The sequence below is a fragment of the Microcaecilia unicolor genome, chromosome 4 (genome assembly GCF_901765095.1).
Source record: "Microcaecilia unicolor chromosome 4, aMicUni1.1, whole genome shotgun sequence".
Lineage (NCBI taxonomy): Eukaryota > Metazoa > Chordata > Amphibia > Gymnophiona > Siphonopidae > Microcaecilia > Microcaecilia unicolor.
In genome coordinates, this window is record NC_044034.1 from 339350081 (window position 1) to 339363359 (window position 13279).

A 13279-nucleotide genomic window follows, 5' to 3' on the forward strand; every position below is an offset into this window, starting at 1 on the left:
AGAAAAGATACCATTTTATTCTGTGCTGGAAATTAGAATTTGTCAACATGGAATGTTCATTTCTTGTATCTTTGCAATTGCTCAGTATTTGCAGAAATGGGCAATTTCTGTTTTTGCAGCATTGTATTGCTCAGATTTCATTGTCTGGACTCCCAGGGTTTCCATTTTCAGATTTTGTCTGCATGCTTTTTCTAATTTGTGAGCCCTTACTTAGTATTAGACAGTCTCTCCATGATCTATGTCTTCATCTGTGACTGAGGCGAGGAACTGCTAGTGTATAGTGTCAGTACTGGGGTACTGCTTGTTCTAATTTCTAAGTAGTAGGTGTATTGGTGCTCTAGGGCCATACATTTACAGTGTCATCTTTTCATAGGTTAGTGGTTTATTGCAGATTGAATCTTGGTAGATAAGGCTGTTAAGATTTGGCAAGTTTATTTTACAAGTTCTGAGCGTCTGCAGTATTTATGTGTTGTTCCTGAGAACATAACACAATTTTAATTATTTTTTGATATGATCTGCCACTGGTAACAGGGGTCAGAGCTACTGTGAAGGAGGACCCATGAATATTCACTCCACCCCCTAATATCAGCCCTGTATGAGTACTGGCGCCTTAGAAAAAAAGGCATTTGTGTTTGAAATAAAGAAATGTAATTCCATTCCCACACTATGATAAGAAAGGAGAGCACACTGAAGAGCTGTGTTGCCAGTATGCCCCCATTAGTACATAGTAACATAGTAACATAGTAGATGACGGTAGAAAAAGACCTGCATGGTCCATCCAGTCTGCCCAACAAGATAAACTCGTATGTGTATACCTTACTTTGATTTGTACCTGTCTTTTTCAGGGCACAGACCGTACAAGTCTGCCCAGCAGTATTTCCCGCCTCCCAACCACCAGTCCCGCCTCCCATCACCGGCTCTGGCACGGACCATATAAGTCTGCCCTCCACTATCCTCGCCTCCCAACCACCAACCTCTCTTCCCCCACCTGCTCCGCCACCCAATTTCGGCTAAGCTTCTGAGGATCCATTCCTACTGCACAGGATTCCTTTATGCATATCCCACGCACGTTTGAATTCCGTTACCATTTTCAGGATTTTTCCAGCAAGGGAGAAGACTTGCTTCAAGGCCCTTTGGACTTGAGTTACTTCTGAGAAACTTGGCTATAAAAATAATCCCACTCCAGCAAGGGCTGTTTGACAAATGAAACTTTTTACTGACATATTAGGTGCATTGGGACCAGGGGCGTAGCCACGGGTGGGCCTGGGTGGGCCCAGGCCCACCCACTTTCCCTCCAGGCCCACCCAGGCGCCCATTCACATCCTTCGCTCGCTGCTTCTCCCCAGGCTCCGCTTCGCTGCATCGCTCAGCACTCTTCTTCTTGCCTGTCGCGCGGTGCTGCAATTCATGCAGGCGGCTGTGCTCTCCCCTGCCACGTCTATCCGGTCCTAACAGAAAGTGCATCAGAGGACCGGATGGACGTGGCGGGGGGGGAGCGCGGCTGCCTGTGTGAATGCCTGCGCAGCGTGCAGCGTGGAGGGCGAGAGGAAGAGTGCAGGGAGCGACGATCATGCGGCGAAGCGGAGCCTGGGGAGAGGTGCGCATAGCTACATTTGGTGCACTCACTCTGCCAAGGTACCGGGCAGGCAGTGGAGCAGAGGGAGAAATCTTGTTTAGTGGGAGGAGAGGGAGAAATGCTGCCTGGAGGGAGAGGGGGATAGGGACAAGAGATATGGGGTGGATGGAGAAGGAGAAATGATGCATGGAGGGGGAGGGAGAACATAGGGAGAAATGTTGGACACAGGTGAAGAGGAGGGAGAGATGGTGCATGAGGGTGGAGGGAAGGAAGAGAGAGAGAGACAAAGGGGTAGAGGGGGGCAAGAAAGGGAGAAATCTTGTATATGGGGCTGGAGGGGAGGGAGAGATGGTGCACAAAGAAGAGAGGGAGAAATGTTGGGCATGCCAGTGGATGGGAAGAAGGGAGAGACACTGTATGGGTGGAGGAGAAAGACATATTGGACCTGGGGCACAAGGGAGGGGGAGACAGAGATGGTGGACAGTGGGAGAGAGACAGAAATGTTGGACATGGTGGAGGAAGGAAGAGAATGCTGCATGGGAAGGAGGGGGAAGACAGCTATTGGATCTGGGGTACAAGGGAGGGGGAAAGAAGGATGTGGACAATGGGAGAGAGGGGGAGATGTAGGACATGGGGTTGGATGAGAGGCAGGGGAGATTCATAGGAGAGGGGAGAGAGGGAGATATTGGATCCAGGAGCAAATGAGAATGATGGAGAGATGCCAGACTATGGGAGGAAAGAGAGAGGGAGAAATGCTGGACCATGGGGAGGAGAGAAGGGACAGGGGTGGAGAGAAGAGAAGGGATAGGGAGCTAGAAGGGTGGATGGAGGAAGATGCTGGGAATGGTGGAACCATGTGGGAGATGCTGGAGGGGGGCGGAGGAAGAGGGTGGCAAGGAAATGGATGAGAGGATAGTGATTACAGAAGATAGAAATATAGTAATGGGGAGTAGATTAAAGATGAAAGGGAATGGCTGGAGAAGGAGTGAGTTGGGTAATGGGAGAGCTAGTGGGTGAGAGAAGAAGATGACGATCTGATAGGCAGCTGTAAAGTAAAAAGAAGGAGAAAGGCGAGAAAGAGAGTAAAATTTGAGTTGACAGAGAGGCAGAAAATAAAAAAAAAAGAGGAAGCAGCTAAAAAGGAATGATCAGTATGTCGGAGGTAGATGTAGTGAGGGAATAGACAGTAGAGAGGAGAAAAGACAAATGCACAGCAGTCACTTGAAGGAGAATTAGTAGACGCCAGGAAATTAGAAGCAACATAATGGAAAAATAAAATGTCCAGACATCAAAGGTAGAAAAAAGCATTTTATTTTGAATGTTTAAATGGAATCTGTTAGCTTTGTGAAAAGTGCAGAGCAAATGTCTTTGCATTGTGTTCAGTAGAAAGGAAATGCACTTTTGGTTTTTATTTCTCCAGGGTTGTAGTACATGTTAAGTTTAACTTCTTGGGGTTCTCACTTCAATTTTTGTGTAAATATTTTTATTTCTAACTTGTGATCCCTTGTTCTGTTTTTGGTGAGGGTCTGTCAGTGTGATAGTAATGGCAGGTACAGAAATCGGAAGGGAGGCAGGGAAGAGAGGAGATTGGAGAGAGTGCCCTCCTTTATTTTCCTACCTGGGCCAGAGCATGTCTAACACTGGCCCTTACCCTTGCTTTATAGCTGATGGGGCTCCCCAAGCATCCATCCTCCAAAGGCAGTCAGAGCTCCCTTCTACCAAGCTCTGCAGTTGGCGACAGCATCTTTGAGTTACTGACAACTAAGGATGCAAGGGGTGCCAGCTTTGGTCGCTTAGGGATGTTGCTGCTGCCTGCCAAGCTTGGTAAAGGGAAGTTCTGGCCACTTTCAGAGTTTGAGGATCCTCATTAGCTAAAGTATTTATATTTTGAGGTGAAGGTAGGGCGAGGCAGAGAAACTTTTGTGCCACCCACTTTGGGCTCAGGCCCACCCAAAATTGGTTTTCTGGCTACGCCACTGATTGGGACATATCTTGAGGAGGTATGGTCTTAATTCATCCAGAACAACAAGGGATAGGAGGCAATGTTCAATTTGTGGACTGGAAACTGGTTAGAAGATAGAAAACAGAGAGTAGGGTTAAATAGACAGTTCTCTCAATGAAGGAGTGTAAATCATGTCACGGGGTTCAGAATTGGGACTGGTGCTTTTAAACATATTTGTACTGTTCTAGGCAAAGCATGGTGTAGCTTAAACAGCCAGCTTAAACCATTTCCAAGTAGAAGCTTTAGCAGTAGACTCTTAATTCTTAAGCAAATCTTCTTTATTGTAGTACTCAGAATAAACAAAGAAAATCCAACTTACAGTTCAGTTGCTTAGACAGAATTGTTGCTTTCTGCACGTGGAAGGGCATAATCGAAAGGGGCGCCCATGTTTTCCGGAGGACGTCCCGGCGAAGGGGCAGGGAAACCCGTATTATCGAAACAAGATGGGCATCCATCTTTCGTTTCAATAATAAGGTCGGGGATGCCCAAATCGCAAAATTTAGGTCAACCTTAGAGATGGTCATCCTTAGAGATGGTCGTCCCGATTTTCGGCAATAATGGAAACCGAGGATGCCCATCTCAGAAACAACCAAATCCAAGCCATTTGGTCATGGGAGGAGCCAGCATTCGTAGTGCAGTGGTCCCCCTGACGTGCCAGGACACCAACTGGGCACCCTAGGGGGTACTGCAGTGGACTTCAGAAATTGCTCTCAGGTGCATAGCTCCCTTACCTTGGGTGCTGAGCCCCCCCAAAACCCACTACTCACAACTGTACAACACTACCATAGCCCAAAGAGGTGGGCACCTACATGTGGGTACAGTGGGTTTCTGGTGGGTTTTGAAGGGCTCACATTTCCCACCACAAGTGTAACAGGTGGGGAGGGATGGGCCTGGGTCCGCCTGCCTAAAGTGCACTGCACCCACTAAAACTGCTCCAGGGACCTGCATAGTGATGTCAGGGAGCTGAGTATGACATTTGAGGCTGGCATAGAGTGGTCATCTGGTCAGTTCGGGCACCTTTTTGAGGCTTGGTCGTAAGAAAAATTGGACCAAGTAAAGTCGCCCAAGTGTTCGTCAGGGACGCCCTTCTTTTTTCCATTATTGGACGAGGACGCACATGTGTTAGGCATGCCCCAGTCCCGCCTTCGTTACGCTTCCGACACACCCCCGTGAACTCTGGTCGTTCCCATGACGGAAAGCAGTTGGGGACGTCCAAAATCGGCTTTTGATTATGACAATTTGGGCGACCCTGGGAGGACGCTCATTTCCCGATTTGTGTCGGAAGATGGGTGCCCTTCTCTTTCGAAAATAGGCCTGATAGTCTCCAGGCACACACCAGGATCCCCTTCATACATATAAAAATCTGAACTTAAAAATGATGTACGTATAATTAACAGACAGTTAAACACTTTCTAAATTCCACAGGTTATAATTCATCCAATGCCACATTTTGGAACTGAATTAATTACAATTAATCTACTAACTTAAGGGAAGCCTACAGCTTACACACTTTATCTTACCTTTGTATATCCCATTCCAGCCACCCAACTGAATGTCTCCTTGCTGAGCTTCCAAAAATCCTCCATGATCCGAGGTAAAATAGGTTAGCGTGTTGTTTTGCAAACCTTGCTTGTCAACAACTTCCAGAATCTGGCCTGAAATGAATGGCACATGGTAGATATGTTAGTCTGCCTAAAGTGAACAATAACAAAGGACAGGTGATATGTTTATATTGGACTACTAACTTAGTATATTTAATAAAACAAGACATGCCAAGTTGGGTCAAACCAAAGGTTCATTGAGCCTAATATCCTATCTTCAACAGTGGACAGTTCAGGTCACTTGGAAGTACCTGCCACAGATCCACCGTTCAGTCCCAGAAGCAGGAGATACAGACACTTGGGTCAGCTTACATATTAGGTGAACCAGCCAGTTGCCTTGGGCAGCAGCTTCTCAGAGGCAGCAAAGAACAGAAACTGTGGATCCACATCTAACGTATGTGCCAGGATTTACACCAAGTTTCAGTTGATGTAAATCCTCGTGTCCAAGGTTTGGCGTGAAAATCGTCTCTAAGCGCTATTCGATAAATTACATGCAACTCAGAGCGCCATATATAGAATAGCATTCCCCACAGATTTCTTTTGGCGCCCAAATTTGGGTGTCATTTACTGAATGTGACCGTACTATGAAGGCCTGCCCAGGCAGAACATGCCCCCTTTTAATGATGCCATCTACACAAATAGTAGCATCTTTTCTAAAATTACTACTTGTATGTTGATTTATATGTAAAAATCCCCTTTGTATACATATAAACGTACCTCAAGCTTCTGAAATTCACTCTATTATACATATGTAGGAAAGTTTATTAATATATCAGTGGAAGGGGCCTTAAGGCCTAAAAGTTAACTGGGGGGGGGGGGGGGGGGGGAGGTTGGCACAAGGCTAAAGGCTAAAGTGTTTCCCAAGTCCAGTCCTGGAGTACCCCTTGTCAGTCAGGTTTTCAAGATATCCACAATGAATATGCGTGGAAGAGATTTGCATTGTGGATATCCTGACATCAAAATCCCTTTTGGGAAGTATGAAGTCCCCCTCAAATCACAAGTCAGGAACCTTGGAATACAGTTAGATTCAACACTTACTCTGATTCCCCAAATCCAAGTAACCTTCAAGAGCTGCTTCTACTATTTGCGACAGCTAAGCTGCCTCTCTCCTTACATCGAGAAGGTAAATCTTATCCCAGATGTGCATGCCATGGTAACATCAAGACTGGATTACTGCATTGCACTGTACAATGGTCTGACTACAAAGGGCCTGCACCAGCTCCAGTTGATTCAGAATGCAGCAGCAAGACTCATAGAAGGTTGCAAGCGACATGACCACATCACACCATTTTTGCAAAAACTTCATTGGCTACCAGTACAATACAGGGCTAAATTTAAAACTGTATGTCTGATCTTCAAGGCCCTGAAAGGAAATGGCCCCGAGTATCTGAAGAATAGGATGATCCTCCACACACCGCCAAGGACACTAAGGTCCTCCCAAGGACTTTCACTAACTACACTCTCTCCAAAAGACACACCACGATGTGATACCCACAAGCGAGCTTTCTCCGAAGTAGCCCCCACACTCTGGAATGCATTGCCTGAAAGGCTCTGCTTAACACAAGACTTATCTCTACTTCAGGAAGCAAGTGAAAGCTTGGCTCTTCAACCAAGCCTTTAATGGAAAAAGTAACTAACTTGTTAATCTCACTCACACACACAAGGATTGACTCGGGCTGCACATACTGCAGCGGGATATGTTTATCCACTCCTACCCTAGCTGAGATGATATTTAACCATCTCTCTGACCTCACGTGCAACTTTCTTCAAATCAATCACCTTATTTTCTAATTCTTCCTACTTTCTTACTCATCTATATGTTACAACTTTGCCTTACCCTTCACTACCAATTATAATGTTCATATTACGTATTGTGTTACATTGCAAGTAGTATACCATGCCATACTTTGTATTGTTTGAATATTTTTACTGCTGTAATTGCCTATTGCTTATGTTTGATCTATTCTTACTGTACACCGCCTTGAGTGAATTCCTTCAAAAAGGCAGTAAATAAATCCTAATAATAATAAAAATAAATATAAATCCTGGCAAGGGGTACTCCAGGACTGGACTTGGGAAACACTGCCTTAGAATAGCCAATAGTCTTGTACCAGAATTCCGCTGGAGGCTATTTGGCTATATAGGAGTAGATTTAGTAAATGGTATCCAAATTTGGCACCAAAGAAAATCAGCACTGAACAGTATTCTATAAAGGGCGCTCTGGAATGGGTACCCTATATAGAATAACGTGTAGTGACGGGATCCGTACTCAACTTTGGGCACAAGGATTTACACCAACTGAAACCATGTGTAAATTCCAGTTTATAAGTTAGGAGCAGATACCTAGTATTCTGTAATACTACGCACATCTTTAGTGAATACTCCTGACCCACTCATGCCCCTCCTATGGCCACACCCACTTTTAAGTTGCACACAAAGAGCCCCTTTCACCAAGCTGTGGCAAAAGGGGACCTGTGCTGATGTCGTCGCATTCGTGCATGCCGAGGCCCCCTTTTACTGTAGCTGGTAAAAGGGAAGTCTCTCTTCCTGCAGGAAATGGCCATGCAGCAAGTAAAGCACTTGCCGCACAGCCATTTTGGGGGGAGCCCTTACTGAGGGGGAGGTAAGGGCTCCAGCACTAATCTGGAGGTAACCGAATACTGCCAGGCACACTCCAGCGCTACAAAAATAAATACATTGTTGTAGCACTGGAGATGACGGTATGCTAGGGGCGGGAAGTACCACCAGGCTGCTACAGTAGCCCGGCGGTACTTCCTGTATAGCAAGCGGTAAGCTCACGTTGGGCTTACCACCGCTTAGTAAAAGGAGCCCTAAGTGCTTCATGCTGGGAGCAAAATGGTCCTTCTTACCTCCCCAGCGTGGGAAGTAGGAGAATATAGTGCGTGGACGAGGTCCCGTTTGTTGTGCATTCAGCTTTTTAGCTAGTTTTTCTTACACCAAATAATTAGGATTGAATGACCCCTGACGCAGGCACTGTGCACCGAAACGTGGCCTGTGTTGGGTCAATGACGAGAGATTGTTGAACAAGATTCATGCTGTACAATTAAAGGGCTTGTTCTGTTTTTGAAGGCTCCTAGTACTTTTTGTTGCTTTTTGGGCTTTGTTCTGTACTTCGGACCCTCTCTGTGCTGTTTCTTAAACCTTTTAACATGCCACATGACAATGTTCACCGCCGACAAAGTCAATCAGCATGGGTAAAAGTAGCACACTCATTGTGAAGCATTCTTTATAAACAACGGAGCGACTTATTGAAAAAGAGCTCCACTGTGTGATGGAAAAAGTGAACTACCGCACCAATCAAAAAAGCTTACAGAATGTATATATGAACATTAATTAAAAAAAAAATAAAAACGGAAAGACCAAATACCAATATGGGTCCTATTACAATGCAGATGTTGGGGGGGGGGGGGGGGGGGGGGAGGAAGAGAAAACAAGTCTGAGGAAAAGAAGAGGGAAAAGGAAAAAAGAAGAAAAGAGAGAAAAAGGGAAAAAAGAAAGGGTGGGGGGTGTTAGTGCAAGGGAGAAGGAGAGAGGAAGGGAGAAAGAGGGGGAGGGGAAGGAAGAAGGAAAGGGGGAAGGAAGGAGGGGGAAGGAAGAAGGGGGAGGAGAAAGGAAGAAAAGTGAGGGGAAAGGGGAAGCAGAGGGAGGGAAGGAAAGGAAGGAAGGGGAAAAAGGGAAAAAAAGTCTAAAAAAGGAGGGGAAAGGAAAATGGTTCAAAAAAGACAGACAAAGTCAGAAAAAAAGACAGACAAAAGACATGAGAAGAAGAGAAAGAAAACAATGAAATATAAGAAAGAAAGAAATAGAAAACCAAGTGTAAAAACAAAATGTAAAGACACCCAGAAAAAGGCTGCAAACCATTGGAGAAAAGGCCATTTTAAAAACACTGATATATAAGCATCTGTGTACCCCCCCCCCAAAAAAAAAAAAAAAAAATGGGAGGTCTAAATATCTCATGTAGTATTCCTTAAATAGGTTTAAAGGAAGATTAAAGTCTAAGATCCATGTCTAGGTTAAGTCCAAAGGGTACTACAGAATTAAATTGATGTATAAAATCTCTGCTCCTCACGTAGAAGAGTCAACTCAACATCCCCCCTCTCCAATGGATTTAATGACATTGAACACCAGCATGGCCTGTCTCTTTCCATAATGGTCAACTGTCTATTGAACTCATTAAACTTAGTACATACTTTCCTTAACCTAAGGAATTGGGAATAAGATAAATTCCACCTTCTGATGAAAGCTAGTGTAATGCAAAACACATTCCTGTCAGTCGTTTTTTATTTTTTTTATAAAGAGTGGTTAGGAATTGATAAATTCCCTTTTTAGTAAGAATATCTAAATAATGAATCTCACTGAAATCATATTACATCTTGAATATCAGATTTCCATCTCTTGTATTCAGCCACATATGAAAGACCTCTAGTTCCTTAACATCACCTCGCCACAGAATAAAGATGTCATCAATGATCCTTTTGTGTAGACAGATATTATCGTTACATGGATGTTTTTCACAAGTACGTATCCTCAAAACAAGCACATATAGATTGGCAATGTCCGGGGCCATGGTTGCACCCATTGCCATGATCTTAACCTAAACAAACCTCTTGAAATCTAAAATAGTTTTTGGTAAGGGCAATATTTGCAAAGGTAAGAATAAGATGGTTAGGAATTCTGAGATTTTTTTTGTGCAAGCTCTGAGCGTTTTCTCAATAACTAACATTGTCTCTGTTTGTGGTATTTTGGTGTGCAAAGAATCTCTATCCATTGTGACTAGTATGATCTCAGATAAATCCCCATCAAATTGGTTCAAGAGATTGATCACGGGGTATGAGTCCCTAACAAATTAATCAATTAGAGGAACAAAAGGATGTAGAAAAAAATCCACAAAACAGAGAGGGGTGGGGGGGTCATGAACTGAACCATTCCCAGATAAAATAGGCCTTCTGGGTGGATTACTAGTGGACTTATGTATTCCTTCCTTCACAGAGCAGGGAGTAGGAAAGGTAGGCTCCTCCAAGAAACCGGAGCAGACGTATGTTGCAAATCAAACCTTTATTCCAAGAAAAACAGTGACAAATTCGACTCGACACAGCTGTGTTTCGGCGCTAAAGTACGCCTTCATCAGGAGTCTTACAGTGTACAGCTGATTATGTATATTCGATGATCTGTTATATGATGATGTTATATAACAACAGATTTGGGTATTGTCCAATATCTCTTCCAAAAGGGATCTCCGTGGTGTGCGAATCACTCTGGAGCTACTATTTTCTGCACTGATTGATTTTGTTGGCGGTGATCATTGTCATGTGGCATTTTTAAAGGTTTGTCATTAGCTTTTTTGAGTTTACATATCTTAATATAATATATTTTAGATCGATATAGGTAAAGCGCGGGGAGTTGCCTACCCCTGGTCTATGCCCTGATCGTGACTGAATAGATATGGATGGGCTGGAGTGTAAATTTTAAGGGGCTTCGACGTTAGCTTCAGAACTTAGTACAAGAACAGTGCTGGGCAGACGTCTACGGTCTGTGCCCTGAGAATGACAAGGACAAATCAAACTGGGGTATACATATAAAGTATCACATACCCATGTAAAATGAGTTTATCTTGTTGGGCAGACTGGATGGACTGTACAGATCTTTATCTGACGTCATTTACTATGCTACTATGTAAATAGGCAAGTTTTAATCTGCCAATGGAATTGAGCATCGGCACACATTACATTGAGGCTCCCACAGTTATTCCAGCACACTTGTACGTCCCCCTTGCATTTGCATGCTATGCCACTGCTTTTATCTGCATTTACGTGTGCAAAACACTGTTCCCTCTGAGCTGAGCGGGAGTCCTCCAACGCATGGCTACCAGTTGAGGGTGGTGCTTCTATACTGTTTTCTCAATCACTAGGGTCAGGCAGTTTCCCTGGAGTCCTGCAGAACTTGCCTGTCCCTCACTATTGAAAATGTGATAGTGAAAGACCACCTCCCACTGGTAGGTCTGTTGATGGAGGACTCCTGGTCAGCTTAGAGGGAATAGTGGTGCATACCCATTAGTGCCTAGTTATAGAATTGCCCTTTTATTTTTTTTTATTTATTTATTTTTTTTAATTTTATTTTATTAAGTTTTATAATACATTTAGTCATACAACATAAATGTCAGAAAAAAGGAAATAAAAAATATCAAAATGTTACAAATCATGGAATAATCCAAGATACATTTAGACCACAATTTACCAGGCAAGAAACAAGGAAAAAGAAAAAGGAAAATATACAACAATAATCTAAAGAGCGGTATCATGCAGTTACCCACAGCCGAATATCAGCGTATCAAACCTATTGAACATTCAAGGTTGAGTTTCTCTACTTTCTCTTTATTAGCAGAGAGTTCATTCCTTGAAGCACGTCCCATAGGGAGTCCAAGGTTACGACAGCAGGTTTTCTCAGCTCCGAACCTTTGATAGAAGCTATTCCCGCAAGCGTGGGGGTCGAGGTGGTATTATCCCTCCATCTTTCCGTTGTTCCCTCTGTCGGGACAAGTATCGCCGAGGTACCTCCTAGGAACGCTTGGTTATCCTCCTCTCCGGGAGTCAAGCAAGGTGTTCCTGCCTCGGAGAAAAAGCTACTTCCGGGTCGCGGAGGTGCTGTATTTTCGAGCGGGCTCAACGAGACCGCTCCTTCGCTGTGACCCAGGGAAACATCCGCGGGTCGATCCGAGGTGGGTGCTTGCATGATTTGTGGGAGAATACCGACTTGCTCCAGGGTCAGCTGCCGGGGAGCGGGAATGGTTCCAGGTACCGAGGAGGACGGTCCCCTGGTCTTCCCCTTCCTCTTTCCCATAACCTGGGATAGGAATTTCTCACCCGAAGGTTTCCTTGTGAAGTCGGAGCTCTCTCTCACGCTTCCGCTCTAATCCGCCATCTTGCCTGAGACTCCCCCCGTCAGCCAGAATTGCCCTTTTAAATCTGTAGTTTGGGTTATCTTTCAAACAAAAATGTTTAAAGGGCTGCTTCTATTATGATGTACTGTTTCTAATCAGCTACAGAAATATTCCATTTCCCACCAGCCACTTGGGTTTTCAGGATATCCACAATTTATATGGCATGAGAGAAATTTGCATTCTGAGGAGGCAGTGCATGCAAATCTCTTTCTTGCATATTCCTAGTGGATATCCTAAAAATCCAACTATCTGTATGTGTTCCGAGGACTGGGTTGAGAAGTACTGCTCTAAAGAACTGCGTTATGACAGGCAAAATAAAGGTAGAAGTTACTTACCAATCATCCAGTCCATCTCCTCCACATTATCTCCATATAATCCGTGCCGACTGCGACCGATGAACCTCTCGCTGGTGACGAGCGGAGTGTGCACATGTAAGAAGGAAACAAATAGAAGGAAAGGCCCTTTCTTGTTCCTGGAAGCAGATATATCAGTCTGTTACTCCTGGAGAAAAGTTCAGAACAAAGAGCAAAAGGAATTCATTTTTCTTTAGGAGAAAGTCTAAAGCAAGGGTCATTCAGGTTTTAATGAGCTCTGGGAAGGTCTCTTTAATGTATAGCCGGAACTTGAAAAGAATATCTAGGATTGAGCACAGAAAGGTGGCTGCAATTACATTTAAAACCTATGATGTTGCATCGAAATTTCATATCCTGTTACTGTTTGTTCACTTCCTTCATTCTGCCACAACACTGAGCCATCAGACACAAGATAAAATGGACTACATAAATGTTAGGCTTACAGAGGGCAATTCTATTAATACGGTGCCTATATTTTATTCACCTAGAGAATATCTACTAGGAGTCTGTAGGTGCCAGCTTTCCTGTATAGAATACTAGCATAACCCGATATATTCGTGCATACGTGGTTAGGTTATATAGCAACAAAGGAGAGGGAATCTAAAGCCAAACAACAAAAGCACAATGGACTTCTGAGAGCAGGTTTGCAGCCAAACCTTAATGAACCCAACACTAACCATGTTTATGCAGAATGCCTTTGTCAAGGAGTCAATGTAGCGTGTCCTTCTAGAAAGTTGAAGGCTCTTGATCCTTGGTAGTGTTTTTTTTAACTTTCTGAAAGAATAGGCT

At 44.1% G+C, this 13279-nt stretch overlaps 2 protein-coding genes across 2 annotated transcripts in view; both read right to left on the reverse strand.

Annotated features, from left to right (window-relative positions):
• The window catches only part of LOC115469447 (arylsulfatase D-like), a 217049-nt gene that overhangs the window by 160008 nt on the left and 43762 nt on the right, over positions 1 to 13279 (reverse strand). The gene's annotated exons all lie outside the window — the stretch shown is intronic.
• LOC115469446 (arylsulfatase H-like) overlaps positions 1 to 13279 on the reverse strand; it is an 83732-nt gene that overhangs the window by 26650 nt on the left and 43803 nt on the right. The window contains exons 6-7 of the mRNA XM_030202111.1: positions 12473 to 12609; positions 5099 to 5233 (exon numbers count right to left, since the gene is read on the reverse strand). Of these exons, the coding sequence (XP_030057971.1) occupies positions 5099 to 5233; positions 12473 to 12609 (272 nt within the window). The remainder of the gene's footprint in view (positions 1 to 5098; positions 5234 to 12472; positions 12610 to 13279) is intronic.